The 14,135-nt window shown below is 48.7% G+C and overlaps 1 protein-coding gene across 4 annotated transcripts in view; it reads left to right on the top strand.

Annotated features, from left to right (window-relative positions):
* Window positions 1–13,795, top strand: part of THOC5 (THO complex subunit 5) — a 32,212-nt gene extending 18,417 nt beyond the window's left edge. For all 4 annotated transcript variants that reach the window (XM_060119041.1, XM_060119038.1, XM_060119039.1 and 1 more), the window contains 8 exons: window positions 3,662–3,763; window positions 4,336–4,432; window positions 4,981–5,095; window positions 7,119–7,222; window positions 7,367–7,454; window positions 9,605–9,720; window positions 10,397–10,587; window positions 13,412–13,795. In XM_060119041.1, the coding sequence (XP_059975024.1) occupies window positions 3,662–3,763; window positions 4,336–4,432; window positions 4,981–5,095; window positions 7,119–7,222; window positions 7,367–7,454; window positions 9,605–9,720; window positions 10,397–10,587; window positions 13,412–13,475 (877 nt within the window). In that variant the 3' untranslated portion in view covers window positions 13,476–13,795. The remainder of the gene's footprint in view (window positions 1–3,661; window positions 3,764–4,335; window positions 4,433–4,980; window positions 5,096–7,118; window positions 7,223–7,366; window positions 7,455–9,604; window positions 9,721–10,396; window positions 10,588–13,411) is intronic.
* Window positions 13,796–14,135: the final 340 nt, after the last annotated feature.

The raw sequence follows: 14,135 nt of genomic DNA, 5'->3' as shown, positions 1-14,135 counted from the left end.
AGAAAGCACTTACTGACTTGAATTGGTGAAGTCCTCTCACTACACAGCAGATGCTAGAAGTGACTACAGCCTGTTGTAAATTGACTGGGCAGGGCACCACCTTTTATACCAGTGGAAAGAGTGTGAATGTGAAAGTGAGATTTGGCAGACCTTACCAGGTTGACAAATTTAGGCCTCTTTTTCTTGTCTCTTTCTGTCCCAAGGTGCTGGGATTTCACTTTGCAGCTCAGCTCAATCCCAGGTTGTCCTTACCTGGGCAGCGGGAGGAAGACTGGCGGGTCCCTGTGGGGGTTTTGAGTAGGGTGAGCAGAGGCACGTAGTGGCGGCCACAGGTGGAGCATCCCCAGAAAGGCCCTGACCGTGGCTGCTTGTTCCACAGCCAGCGCGGGAGGAAGGGAGGAGAACCGAGAGGGCCTGGGGCTGAAATAGGCTCACCTGGCCTTGCACGCCTCCTGACCCTGCCCCACCTGCTTCCAGTGAGTCCTCATGTCAAGTGTAGAAAGATCAGCGAGGGAGGCGTGGATCTGGTGCCTGGTGGGGTGGGACTCTTTCCAGGCCTGCCTGATGGTGGCGTTTCCCCTGGGTTTTCGACCCTGCACTTAGAGTCCACACCCCCTTCAGGCTACATCCTTGCTCCCTGTGCTTGAGAGTGTTGCTGGACCACCCCGAGCACTCTGGATGGAGTTGACCTTGTTCCCACCTCACCCCAGCAGAGGGAGCCCAGGGCTGGCTTCTTCAGAGTACCCAGTTGCAGTGCTGGTCCAGTGAGCAGCTTGAGGGCCCTATGACGGCCCTGGCCACAGTGGAGCTCTTTGTCGTGATCGTTCTGCCTGCTCACTTCTCAGATGTCCTATCTGCTAAGTCACGGGGCTGCAGGCTGGCCCCAGTGTACACTGAAGCCCACTCCCCTGCAGGGCGCTGCACATACAGTGATAGGGGCAGGACTGCAGACTGGCTGTGAGCTCTGCGAGTGCCGGGTCTCCCCTCACAGCTGTGTGTGCACCTTTAGCCAGATTACCTGGCCTCTGAGTCTGTTTCCTCACTCTGGTCATTAATTAGATCCCCTCCCAGGGTGCCTGTGTGAGTCAGATAAAATGCTTAACATAGGTGAAACACTTGGTAAATGACAGCTATGTTTGTCATCATCAGATTTAACTCTCACAGTAGCTCTACAGGGTGAAGAAACTGAGGCTCTGCAGAGTTAAGAGGCTGTCCCAAGGTCACGGGTAGTGCATGGAGAGTGATGATTCAAAGCCAGCCGGGCCTGTACCATGGTACTACACTACTGTCATTGCCCTGGTCCCCAAAGAGGGAGGAAACCCAAAAGGAAACACCACCCTGAAGCCAGGATTAGCTCTTTAAGGGCCTTCAGGTGTTGTCTAGCTCATCCCCCTATTTTACAGATGGAGAAACTGAGTTCAGGGGCATATGTCCAATTATGGAAGTGCTGGGCCTAGACTTCAAACTCCTAGCCTAGAGGCCTTTGCTCAAGGCTGCTTTGGCCCCATGGAGACACCATGGTGTGTGGTTTTATTTATTTATCAACTAAAACAGGGATACTTTTTAAAAATTTCAATTTAATCACAGTATGACACTAATTCCTTAATATCAATTATCTAGTCAGAGTTCAGATTTCCCTGATTTTCTCATAAATGTTCTTTGTTAGTTTTGTTCTTACAGTTTGGGTTTTGAATCTGGATCTTTTTAAGGTCCATGTGTTGCAGTTGGATGAAGCTTCTTTCAAGTGTCTTTCCATCTGAATGTCCTGCCATCTTTTATTTGTTGAGGAAAGTAGGTTGTTTGCTCTGTAGGTTTCCCCCAGGCTGCATTTTGATGATTGCATCCCTGCAGTACAATTGAACGTGTTGCTCCCTCCCCCTGTATTTCCTGTAAATTGTAGGTAGAGTTAGAGACCTGATCAGATTCCATTTTTAGCGGGGGAGGTGGGTGTGCAGCACTGTGTCAGAGACATTGCGTGATTTTATCAGGAGGCACAGGCTGCCTCTATTCTTGAGATGTTAGCAGCATTGACAACTGATGCCAAGATCTCTTAATTCATTAGGAAATTCATGTTTTTATTATAAACATTTTATTCAGAATTGTATGAACCTTGCTGAATTTTCCTCAAGAAATTGTTTTCCAGAATGATCTCCATTAGGCCACTTTAATTCATTAATCAGTTTTTCATTAAGGCATTGAATTATTTTCAATTATTTTCCATTTCCACTTTACAAAGATTTTTAAAATCTCTTCTTTTAAAACTTTATAACAAAGATTTGAGTAACTGAATAGTTTTTTGAATAGTCATATTTTTATGAGTGTATAGCCTTCGGGCCTCTCACTGTTATGGCCTCTCCCGTTGCGGAGCACAGGCTCCGGACAGGCAGGCTCAGCGGCCATGGCTCACGGGCCCAGCCGCTCCGCAGCATGTGGGATCCTCCTGGACCAGGGCACGAACCCGCGTCCCCTGCATCGGCAGGCGGACTCTCAACCGCTGCGCCACCAGGGAAGCCCTAGCCTTCTCTTTAATGGCCATTATTTTTACCAAATTCAGTTGTCCTGAGCCACATATTGCAGATGGAAATTTTGTCGAGAAGATTTGATTCTTCCATCAGGTTTCATCAATTTAAAATCCTTATCTTGTGCATTTTTAGCTGTTCTGTTTCATTTTGGCTGATTCTGTCTATTAGTAACAGTCACTAAATATTGGCTAAAAGACTGACAATTATTCATTTTCTAGCCGGTTCTCTGTGTGAAGCAGCAAAGGGGACAGAGACCCTTGGGGATTGTGGTGGTGCAGGGAGACACTGTCAGGAGAGAGAGCAGGGCAGAGCCAGAAGCTGCCACCCTCCCGGTGCTAAGTTCCTGGAGGCCTGCTGGCTCAGAGCAGCAGTTCCACCTGAGTCACTCCTGATGCTGTCCCTGGAAGGCGAAGGGGAGCTCCCGTTGGTGAAGGGAAAGAACGGGCCTCATTGACCTTTGTGATCAAATTACTGCATTCTCTCCCCATCTCTTCTCTGATTGTCATGTTTAATTACATGTTTAACCATTGTGAGTAGGTGGCTGTGGCATCACCGTGTCTCTCTGCTTTACAGCACTAGGTCGCCTTGTCTCCAGTCTATGTGATATATCTTTTTCCGGGAATTTGAAAGGGGACCTGTTTCTGTGATAGCATGAGATTTGGTAAAAAGTGAGATAAGCACAATATCAAAGCTTCACACTGGATCTCTCGGGGGTAGAAGGAATCTGTTTTGCTCCTATGAAAATTCTGATTATTCCTATTGTGTCACAGGGCTTTGCTCCCCTGAGGAAAAGGCTCTGGTCACCATGTAACTCTTGAAGGGATAGGTTTCTTAAAAAATTGATGGTTAAGAGTATTACTGTCTTTGATGGAATAGAGTAAATCCTGGCTCCAGCACTTACTATAGCAGTGTGATCTTGGACAAGCCATATCTTTTAAAGCCTTGATCTTCTCCTCTATAGAATGGAAATGATGATACTTCCTACCTCATAGGGTTATGAGTATCTGATGGCCTCAGGCATATAAAGGGTCTGGCTTTGATCATCTGTGAGAGGTGGCGTTACCACCGCCAAATGCCCACGTCTGCATGGAAGCAATGGGTTGGCCGGCGTTCTCACTGCAGTCTTTTCCCTCTTCCAGTGACTTGCTGTCTCCTGACTCAGTCCTGAGCTGTTTGTATCCTGGGGATCATGGAAAGAAAACTCCAAATCCAGCCAATCAGTATCAGTTTGATAAAGTTGGGTGAGTCAGCAGCATTTCCTCCTCTCCCAGCCTCTCTGCTTCTGAGTTCCTCCTGTGGCTCAAACCCAAAGCTGGAGACCTGTTAGGGCCAGAGTCCTCCCAGGGGGCAGGGGAGGTGGTGGGGCAGGAGGGAGTGCTCTGTCCAGAGAAGGGAACACATGCCTTTTCCTGCTTATGAGGCCATGGAGGGTGGGTAAGGGTGGAAGGATCAAAACTCTGGGAACGTGATAATAGATGTGTTTAACGTTTTAATTCTCTGAGGATTAAAATTTTTAAAATATTTTATAAATTGGTGGACTGATGAAGAGATCAAGTACACTGCCTTTTTATTGAGATTTACTAATGAGTTGAAGGCTGCCAAGGGAAAAAGAGAAAAGTGACTAGGAGAGATGAAATTCACAGTAGGGAACTGATGAAGTTAAGAGGCTTTGCTGGCAGCCTGGCCGTGGGTGCAGCTGAGCCTGTGGGACCGTTCTGTTTTGGGGGGATGAGAAGGTGGGAGGAGGGATATATCCGGGGACCACTGCAGAAATGACTTATAGAATCATTTCATTCTGTGTTCTTTTCTGCAGCATCCTGACTCTGAGGGACTACGTACTTGACTTAGGGCATCCCTATTTGTGGGTGCAGAAGCTGGGTGGCCTCCACTTCCCCAAAGAGCAGCCCCAGGTGTGTCTACTGATCTGGTCCCCTTGGCTGAGGACCTCTATTCCTCTCCTCCCATACAGACTCCAGAAGGGCTTTGGGACTTTGAACTAGCAGAATACTATCCCTCTGGGCTATGATCTATCTTCCCTCCACTCGGGATGCTAAAATGTCCAAGGCCTACAAGTGTTTAGGTACCTTTTGCCTTTGCCATGAGCCTGTTAGCCCTCTAGGTCAAAGTAACTTGGATCCTTGCCCTGTGTGCAGTGCAGCTCCAGGTGCTGCTACCCCTTGGTCTTATGTACAAAGGTGCCAGAAATGAACCCTAGGGGACCTGGCACCTTAGCAGAAGCCTTCCTTTTCCACAGCCTCTCAAGATCTCAGCAGCTTGTATCATTCCTGTTGGGACTCAACCTCTGGCCTGTCACAGCAGGAAAACCCTGCTGTCCCCAGAAGGCATCTCAGGACGTGGGTGGTCCAGGCTGCCACAGGCAGGCAGGTCCTAGGAGAGAGGGGTGCCTGGAGGAAGGGATAGGGAGCTACTAACGTGTGCCACTCGCTGTCCTCCACAGCCCACTGTGATCGCTGACCACTCGCTGAGCGCCAGCCACATGGAGACCACCATGAAACTGCTGAAGACCAGGGTGCAGTCCCGCCTGGCCCTCCACAAGCAGTTTGCCTCCCTGGGTAAGCTGGTGCTAGTTAGGGCTGTGGCCTGAGAGCCACTCAGACAACACAGGGACAAAGACAACGGAGCCCTGCACTCAGATTTCTTGAATCCTGATGACAAATCAAAGCGGGCTGGCTTTCTGGCTCTTGTTGAGCAGAGGTGTTAGCTGGGCCACTGGGGAGAGCTGTAGGCCGCCAAGCAGAGGTCTGAGCTCTCCTCAGGGCCATCAGGGCTGTCGCAGCCCAAAGCCTTTTGGGGGCCCAAGTTAGCAGATTGGTCAGGAGCATCATGCTAGGTCAGTGCACGTCAGACTTTGATGTGCGTTTTATTTTTTTTTTTTAAATTTTGATTTATTTATTTATTTATTTTTGGCTGTGTTGGGTCTTCGTTGCTACATGCGGGCTTTCTCTAGTTGTGGCAAGCGGGAGCTACTCTTTGTTGCAGTGCATGGGCTTCTCATTGCAGTGGCTTCTCGTTGCGGAACACGGGCTCTAGGCACGCGGGCTTCGGTAGTTGTGGCTCACGGGCTCTAGAGCACAGGCTCAATAGTTGTGGCACACGGGCTTCGTTCCTCTGTGGCATGTAGGATCTTCCTAGACCAGGGTTCGAACCCGTGTCTTCTGCATTGGCAGGCAGATTCTTTTTTATATATATAAATTTATTCTATTTTATTATTATTTATTTATTTATTTATTATTTTTGGCTACATTGGGTCTTTGTTGCCGCGCACGGGCTTTCTCTAGTTGCAGTGAGCAGGGGCTACTCTTTTGTTGCAGTGTGCAGGCTTCTCATTGCGGTGCCTTCTCTTGTGGAGCACGGGCTCTAGGCACGCGGGCTTCAGTAGTTGTGGCACACGAGCTCAGTAGTTGTGGCTCGCGGGCTCTAGATCACAGGCTCAGTAGTTGTGGTGCACGGGCTTAGTTGCTCCACGGCATGTGAGATCTTCCCGGACCAGGGCTCGAACCCGTGTCCCCTGCGCTGGCAGGCGGATTCTCAACCACTGCATCACCAGGGAAGCCCCAGCAGGCAGATTCTTAACCACCGTGCCACCAGGGAAGTCCTGATGTGCGTTTTAATAGGAGCCTAATTCATTCCAGGCAGCCAGAATCGTGCTGGGAGAAGAGCCATGAGCACAAGACAGAGCCCTGCTTTTGTGGAGCTTACGCTCAGCTTACTTGAATACAGCTGTCCAGGGATCCATGCCTCATCCCTCCCCTGACACCTGAACTGACATCCTCCAGGGTGGGGCTGAGCCCCTGTGTTTTACATAAGGTCCCAGGTGATTCTGATGAGCCCTTGACCAAGATGGTGGCCATGTGGGGCTTTTCATTTGTTCATTCTGTGAATAACTTGTAACAGCCTACCATGTACAAGGGACTTGTAAGGAGTGAGGGTTAAGATCTTTCTGATCTAAGAGAGCCACTGTCAGGAAAGGCTTTGAGTTCCCAGGACCCGTCTGGGGGCCTCACGTGGACCCTATTTTCTCCAGAGCAGCACTGCTTGCTCCCCATCAGCATTGCTTAGTTTGTTTTGTCCCAGGGTTGGGTGATCGTCATCCTGGACAGTGTTTACCGTGTTGGCACATTTGCTTATTGAAACGCCAGCAGGAATTCACCCTGGAGCAGTCGTCCTGCTCTTTTCCCTTAGAGGAACCAACACAGAACACTTCACTCCTTTCTCCATCAAGGTCAGCTCTGAGAACAGCCCTCTTGGCTATTTGGTCTAATTAACAGTCACTGCTGCAGAGACACTGTACATCTGATTCTGGCTTCAGGGTTTTTTTTTTTTGTTTGGCAGGCCATCATTTGCATTAAGGATAAAGTGCTGTGAATGCTGGTGCTGGGTCTGGCCTCAAGCACAAGCACTGGGTAAAGGTCAGGTTGGTGTGCCTTCGTTTCTGACACGTGTTGACCTGGACAGCTGAGTACTGAGTGTACCTGGACAGCTGGCAGGGCCATCTGAGCCCTGTACAAGATGCTAGTTACCCAGCTGTGACAGCTGATTTCTACCTGTGCCACCACCTGTCCTGCTCTCTTTTAGAACACGGCATTGTGCCAGTTACCAGTGACTGCCAGTATCTCTTCCCTGCAAAGGTTGTCTCTCGCCTGGTGAAGTGGGTGACGATTGCCCATGAGGATTATACGGTAGGTGGAAGGGTGACAGGCCACTGTTGCTGTCCTGGGGTCTGCAGGCCCACGTCACCTTTCAGCTCCTGCTCCTCCACCAGAAGGGCAGGGGATGTGACTAGAGGAGCCAGCAGTTCACCCCTTGTCCTTGGTGACTTCTAGGAGCTGCATTTTACCAAAGACATCATGGAGGCGGGACTGGCTGGGGACACCAATCTCTACTATATGGCACTCGTGGAAAGGGGCACAGGTAATTGCTCTGCTGATCACAGTTGCTGTAGGCAAGGGGAGCCGCTGAGAATAAAACATTCCTGGGAGTTGCCCAAAGGAAGTGAAAGATCCTGGAATCCTGCAGTGGGGACTTAGCAAACAGTCATGGTTGTGAGAGGCAGCATTCAGGCAGGACTTGTTCTGCAACAGTCATGTCCGTGATTTATCAGCTAATCCTCAGGACAGTCCTGGGGCTGGTGATATTCCTGCTTTGTAGGTGAGGAAAGTAGGGCTTAGTCACAAACCCAGTCTGACCTCTGAGCCTGAGCTCTTAGCCCCTTTGTTGCATTGCATTTTAGAATCAGATGCCTGCTCTTCCCCCTCTTCAGGGAAGGGCTGTCACTCTCAGGATGTGAAGTGTAGGACCCTCCTCCCTCTCTGAAGTCCCTGCACTCACTTGGGAGGCATCAAGAGCTGTGATTCCTCACAGCTGTCCTGGCATCTGATCGGCCAGGGCTTCCTGCTGGAGCCACCCCGATGCTGCCTGTGGTGCTGTCATCTGGCCCCAGCCTTGGCAGGTCTGGCACAGCCTGCAGGATCCCACCCCAGGGGCTCAGTGCTGAGGCCACAGGGCAGAGGAAGTTGTCTGTAGTTCCAAGACAGTACGAGACATGTCAGGAAAGCTTGCACTCTTTGATGTTCAAGTTTCTCTATTTCTTCCCTTCTCCTTTTCTTTTCTTTACATGTTTTTAGAAATATTCTGAGGAAATTAAATAATTTCGGATACAGTTGAGGCTCCTTGATCCCACTTCATTCTCACCCTGACAATAGGTGACTGCTATTAGGAATTTTGCATTTGCTTTTCATCCTCTCCCCTTTTAAAAAATACTTTAACCTCATCCCTAAACAACAGAGTGCTATTTTGAAAGAGCACAAAATATGCATCCAGTAATTTACAAAGCCCCAAGGGTGGGAAGTCATTGGAGGACATCACTTCTGCTTCCTGGTTGAGCGGAAGAAAGCTTGGAAAGATGATAAGTATTCTAGATTCGTACATGGAATGAATGTGATCATTTAAACTTTCATTAGATGCATTATAGAATTTGAAAAATTAAGAGTGAAATTTAAATGAATAAGTGAACAACAATTACATGGTATGGGTTAAAAACAAAAAATTAGTGAACAGAGATAAACCCCGAAATATGTGCAAACTGTTATGTCAGAAACAACAGGAAAGTGTCACTTTTTAATAAATGTTGTTGTGACTGGGAAGGATTGTTTTAACCTACACTCTCTTGTTCTCTTATTTATTTGAATTACTGGTGGGTCAGAGAGTTCCTTTTTTCCTCCATAAATAATGAAAAAGGAGTGGCTAAATGCTTAGCCCATTGATGGAGAGGATAAATGTCATCCTATTGAAAAAGGCAAAGGCTATCACCAGAGAAAAAATGAAAACGTTTAAAAATGCAAATATTTCATTTAATGATTATGAGCACAGCTTTGGCATCAGGTAGTTCTGATTAAACTCAGCATTGCTGCTTTGCAACTGCTTGATGATCTTAAGGAAGTTTCTGTCAGAGCCTCAGTTTTTTTGTATGTAAAATGGGATGATAATAATGGTACCCACCTCAGAATCGTTATTAGGATGAAATAAAATGTGTGCAAAGGGCTTAGCACAGTGCTTGGAAAACAGTAGGTAGTCATTAAATGTTAGCTATGAAAAAGCTGCACATAACAAAATAGATAAAAATGAAGAACAGAATAGAAAAAATATATTTGACTAATATAACAGCTAATACCCAATATTGTTGAAAAGGAAAAACAGATAGGAAACCTTCACGTGGGAAAATCCTTAACTTGCTGGCAAATAAATGCCAGTGAAAACAAACTTCTGTCAAAGGAGTAAATAGAACTCTTGGGCAAACTCATTGTGGACCAGACTCTGGGGAGTCCACACAGCTCTGTGTCCTTGGAGGGACCAGAGTCACAGGACCTCACATTCTGCAACCTGGCAGTTCCACTTGGGAGATTCTAGAACAAAAGTAAAAGTCAGTTAGTACCAGAATGTGCTCTGAGCACTTGGATTAATGTGAGACCCAGAGCTAGCCTCAGGGGTCCAGCGGGGAGGGTGCCTCGGCTAACAAGCCAGGTCTCAGAACTGAGTTTTCCTCCTTTCCCGTCCCTTCCCAGCTAAGCTCCAGGCTGCCGTGGTGCTGAACCCCGGCTACCCCTCCATCCCACCCATTTTCCAGCTCTGTCTGAACTGGAAAGGGGAGAAAACCAACAACAACGATGACAATATTCGGGTAAGGACCTGCTGGGGGTGGTGGGAGGAGCAGGGAGAGCCTCCTTGGGGAGGTGGGCAGTGGCAGAACCTGCCGCAGCTGAGGGCTTGGGCACTGGCACAATTCCCGGGGCAGAGGGGCCTGCCGGGATTTGTAGAATTTACTGGAGGGTGCATGCCATAGTAGCAGAAAGAGCTCAGACCCACCTCAACCCCTTATCTAGCTTGGGGTCCACAGGTTCACCCTGTTTATGAAATAGGGATAATATAAATACCTGCTGCGAAAGGTTGTTGTTTGGGCTTCTGTGGAAATGAGAATAAACTCAGATACACAGAAAGTGCTGGAATGAGATGATGTCCGAGATCATTGCATCTGTTAGTTATTGTTATACCTGTGGATTTGATTCAATAGTCATGGAGCACGTTTTTAACCCTAACACCTGATTTGGATCTTATCTTGAGATTCCTCTTCTACACATCTTCGTCTCTGTCTGTCTGTGGATGTGCAAGGCAGGGAAAGTTCTGAGTCAGGATCAGGAAGACCCCATTGTCTTGAGGAGAGGGAGCTTCAGGACAAGTCGGTCCGGCTTGATCTGCAGAGGCCCAGCTCCTGTGGAGGCCCGGGTGCAGTTCTTGTGAAACCATCAGACCCAGCTGGCCTGAAAGTGGTGCTGAGTTTCTGGTTTTTCCACCCATAGGCCATGGAGAGTGAGGTCAATGTGTGCTACAAGGAGCTGTGCGGCCCCCGGCCCGGCCACCAGCTCTTGACGAACCAGCTGCAGCGCCTGTGCGTGCTGCTGGACGTCTACCTGGAGACGGAGAGCCACGACGACAGCGTGGAGGGGCCCAAGGAATTTCCCCAGGAGAAAATGTGTCTGCGGCTTTTCAGGTGAGGTGAGGGGAGGGGCGGGGGTGCCGGGCCCAGGGACCTCCAGCCCTGCCTCTCACAGGGACCTGGGGCAGAGGTGAGCCTGGCATGGAAGGCACACACATTTCCCAGTGCACTAGTCTCCATTCACCATGGAAATTAAAATCCTGCTGCCAGATTTCCTCGGGAGAGCTTGCTCCCATCTTCCTAAAACTTTCCCTGTGGCTCCCATCCTACCAGCCTGGTCCAGTTGTTCATCATGAACACCCCCCAGAGGTGGGTCACATGCCAAGTGAGCAAGAGGATTTGACTGAACTTTCCTTTCTCTACTTTCTTTTTTTTTTTTTTTCTTTTTCCTTTCTCTACTTTCTGTGGAAAACAGTAGGTTTGCTTTTCATGGTCCAAATGAACTTTTTAAACTATATGCATCCCACCAGTCCCCAGAGTCTGCTGTACTTCCTAAGGTACTCACACATCTCAGGGGATCGCAGCTATAGGCAGTCAGGAGTCACAGAAGGAACCAGCTTTGAAGTAATACAAACACAAGTGCAGATCTCTGCTTTCCTGCTCACCAGCTGTGTGACTTTGGAAGAGTCACTTCAGCTCAGCTCTGAACCTTTCCCAAAGGTGTTACCTTCTAACTCATGATGAAGAAGAGAGAGTTCATGTAAAGCTTCCAGAATGGATCCTGGCACAGGCAGAGGCTCAGAAAATGCCAGCAGGTCCTGACAGCTTGGTATTTAGCGTGTCTGCACGCACAGCACTGCTAGCTGCTTTTCCTTTTGCCTTGGTGTTGGGTCCTTTCTTTCCCTTTCATCCCTTAACTAGTGTTCTTAGAGCCAGTTTCAGAACTCTAGAGTCCACACTGCTCAGGCATCCCTTCCCTTTTGGGCAAGGGGTTGGGGAGGAATGGTGTCTGCGAAGGGCTAGCATCTGTATCTAATCAGGACATCCCTTTGTTCTCTGTCAGTCTAAAAGGTGCCTTACCTGCCCCTTACCTTCTTCTCACACAGCCAGCTTCAGCTCCTAGAAGCTGCCCCAGCATCCTCCCACCTCCGTCTGGCACCTCCACCTGGCCTGGTTTGTCATGCTAGCTGATAATAACCAGCGGCAGCCCCGGAGTGGCTGCTGACAGGCAGAGCTGGCGGCTAGATGTTGGTGCCTTCTAGGACTTGCTTTCCCTGGTGTGTCTGCGTGAGAACTCAGCTCTTACCCCCACTCCCAGCCTGCTGTAGCACATTTCCAGGGTGGGAGTTCTCACACGGCCAGTGTTTATATTCTGTTATCTAATGGTTCCCGAAGGACCCATTTTCTGAAGTGGTTGGTATGTCTCCCAGGCTGAGCTCCTCTGGCAGGACATTCTGGGAAGGTGCTCCTTTGGCTACTCAGATCCAATTAATTCCATGACTGATGAGATGTGGGATGTGTGGTTCTTGGCCTGGAATTCAGCTGACCACTGGGATCAGGCCAAGGGGCTGGGCTGCAAAGGGCTGGCCTGGGCCGCAGGAAACGCAAGGTCTGGCTCTTCCCGTGGCCGAGTACCTTCAGGCTATGGGGTCTCCATCAGCTATGTGCCTAGACTTACCTGGATGACTGCACCCTTCTGATGTTGGGGAGGTACATGACGTCATGGCTAGGAGCAAAGGCTTTGGGGGACTTGCCCTGGTGGTCCAGTGGTTAAGAGTCTGTGCTTCTGACGCAGGGGGCTCGGGTTCGTTCCCTGGTCAGGGAACTAAGATCCCACATGCTGTGTGGCATGGTCGGAAAAAAAAAGAGCAAAGCCTTTGGGGCCAGAAAGGCCTAGGTTCAAATGGCAGCTCCAGCCTATGTGATTAGGGTCTGTACTTAACCCCTCTGAGATTCAGATTCCTCATCCCTAAAATGACATCCACTTCAGGTGTTGTTGGGAGGATGAAATTAAACCAGGCGGAGCATGTAAAGTGCCAAGCACAGTGCAGGCAGAGTAAGCCCTCCCTTAAGTAAGTGATTGCACACCCCTACACACACACACACCACACACTGCCTCTCACCCTCCCTCAGACCAAGATCCAAGGTGTCACCTCCTGGTTACCATTGAATGTCAGTCATAGGCAGATAAATGAGAGGCCCTTTAGCTGGATGTCATTCACTGTGGAGTTGTATGGAAAAGAACCCTGTGTGAAGTTTTGCTTGGGGGGCTCAGGATCGGAGCTGAAGCACCTAAGCTTCGCAGGATCCAGGCTTTGGCTGTGATTGTCAGCCTGCCTGTGGCCAGCAGGCTTTGGCATCAGACCTGGTTTTGAATTTGTGTGTGCTGTGCTGCTTTCTGACCACATAATGTTGGGCAGACAGTTTACGTCCCTAAGCCTGTTTCTTCATCTTTAAAATCTATAAAATGATAGAAATAGCGTCTAAGAAGTAGTGAGTATAAAGCACGTGGCTCTTGGCAGGAACTTTATACAGATTCTTTTCACACCCAGACTCCTACCTGCATGGGAATCTCCCTGCAAAGGAGGTTTTTCTTTAATCATAGAAATAAAACATGTTTGTTGTTAAATATAACAAACAACAATAAGCAGTTTTGTAAAAACACTAAAAAGTGAGGGTGCCCAAGCCCTGTCCCCCAAAGTGCACGTCGTCAGTGAGGGCCCTTCCAGGTTTGTGTTCATGGCTTTGCAGGCACATAAAGACATTTTTTCAGAAGTGCGTCACACCTTTCATATTGTTCTGCAGTCTGCTTTTCTTACATTCCTTTTTTTTTTCCTTAACAGCTAATAGTAGTCCCTTGTGTGGATGAATTGTAATTTATTTTATCAGCCCGAAGCGTATGGTATTAACACTATTCTCCCTTCTCCTGTTTCTCTAGGGGCCCCAGCAGGATGAAGCCGTTTAAATATAACCATCCTCAAGGATTCTTCAGCCATCGCTGACCTCCCACTCGGCCTGTTGTTCCCCCCGCAGACCCAACTGCTGCGCCTCTGCTTTCTGCTCTGGCGCACATGTGGCTCCTGTTTTTGTTTTTTTTTGTGTGGATGAATTTTTTTTTAAATTTTTTTTAAATTATGTTTCTGCTTTATAACAGAGTGAATCAGTTATATATATATACATCTGTTCCCATATCCCTTCCCTCTTGGGTTTCCCTCCCTCCCACCCTCCCTATCCTACCCCTCCAGGTGGTCACAAAGCACCAAGCTGATCTCCCTGGCACTTGTTTTCTATTTCTAGCCTATTAAAGTGTCACCTGACCATGTGGCCTTTGTCTGTGTCTCCTTAGGGAAGAAGGGGTGGCTTTGCAGTCTGGATGGGCAGGTGGGAGCCGAGGCACAATGTGAAAGAGCATGTGTGGATAGGCTTTCCCTATCCTTTTCCCAAGAAAAGCAGAGAACAATTCACCTTGCTTTGGCAGGTCCTCATTATCTTGGTATTTGTTATGCTAAGTCCCTGCTGTTAGCAGGTGGCAGGGGAAGCCAAAGTCGCATAGCACAAAAAGCAAAAGCTCTTTTTCCCCCTTCCCCTCACTCTTTCCACTAGACCTTGTCACTGTCTCTGATGGCCAAATTCTCCTGATTGGTGGCTGTTACAATCATCTG

Source organism: Mesoplodon densirostris, chromosome 15 (genome assembly GCF_025265405.1).
Source record: "Mesoplodon densirostris isolate mMesDen1 chromosome 15, mMesDen1 primary haplotype, whole genome shotgun sequence".
NCBI lineage: Eukaryota > Metazoa > Chordata > Mammalia > Artiodactyla > Ziphiidae > Mesoplodon > Mesoplodon densirostris.
Note: the sequence above shows the minus strand (reverse complement) of the source record. Positions and strands in the feature narration are given on the sequence as shown.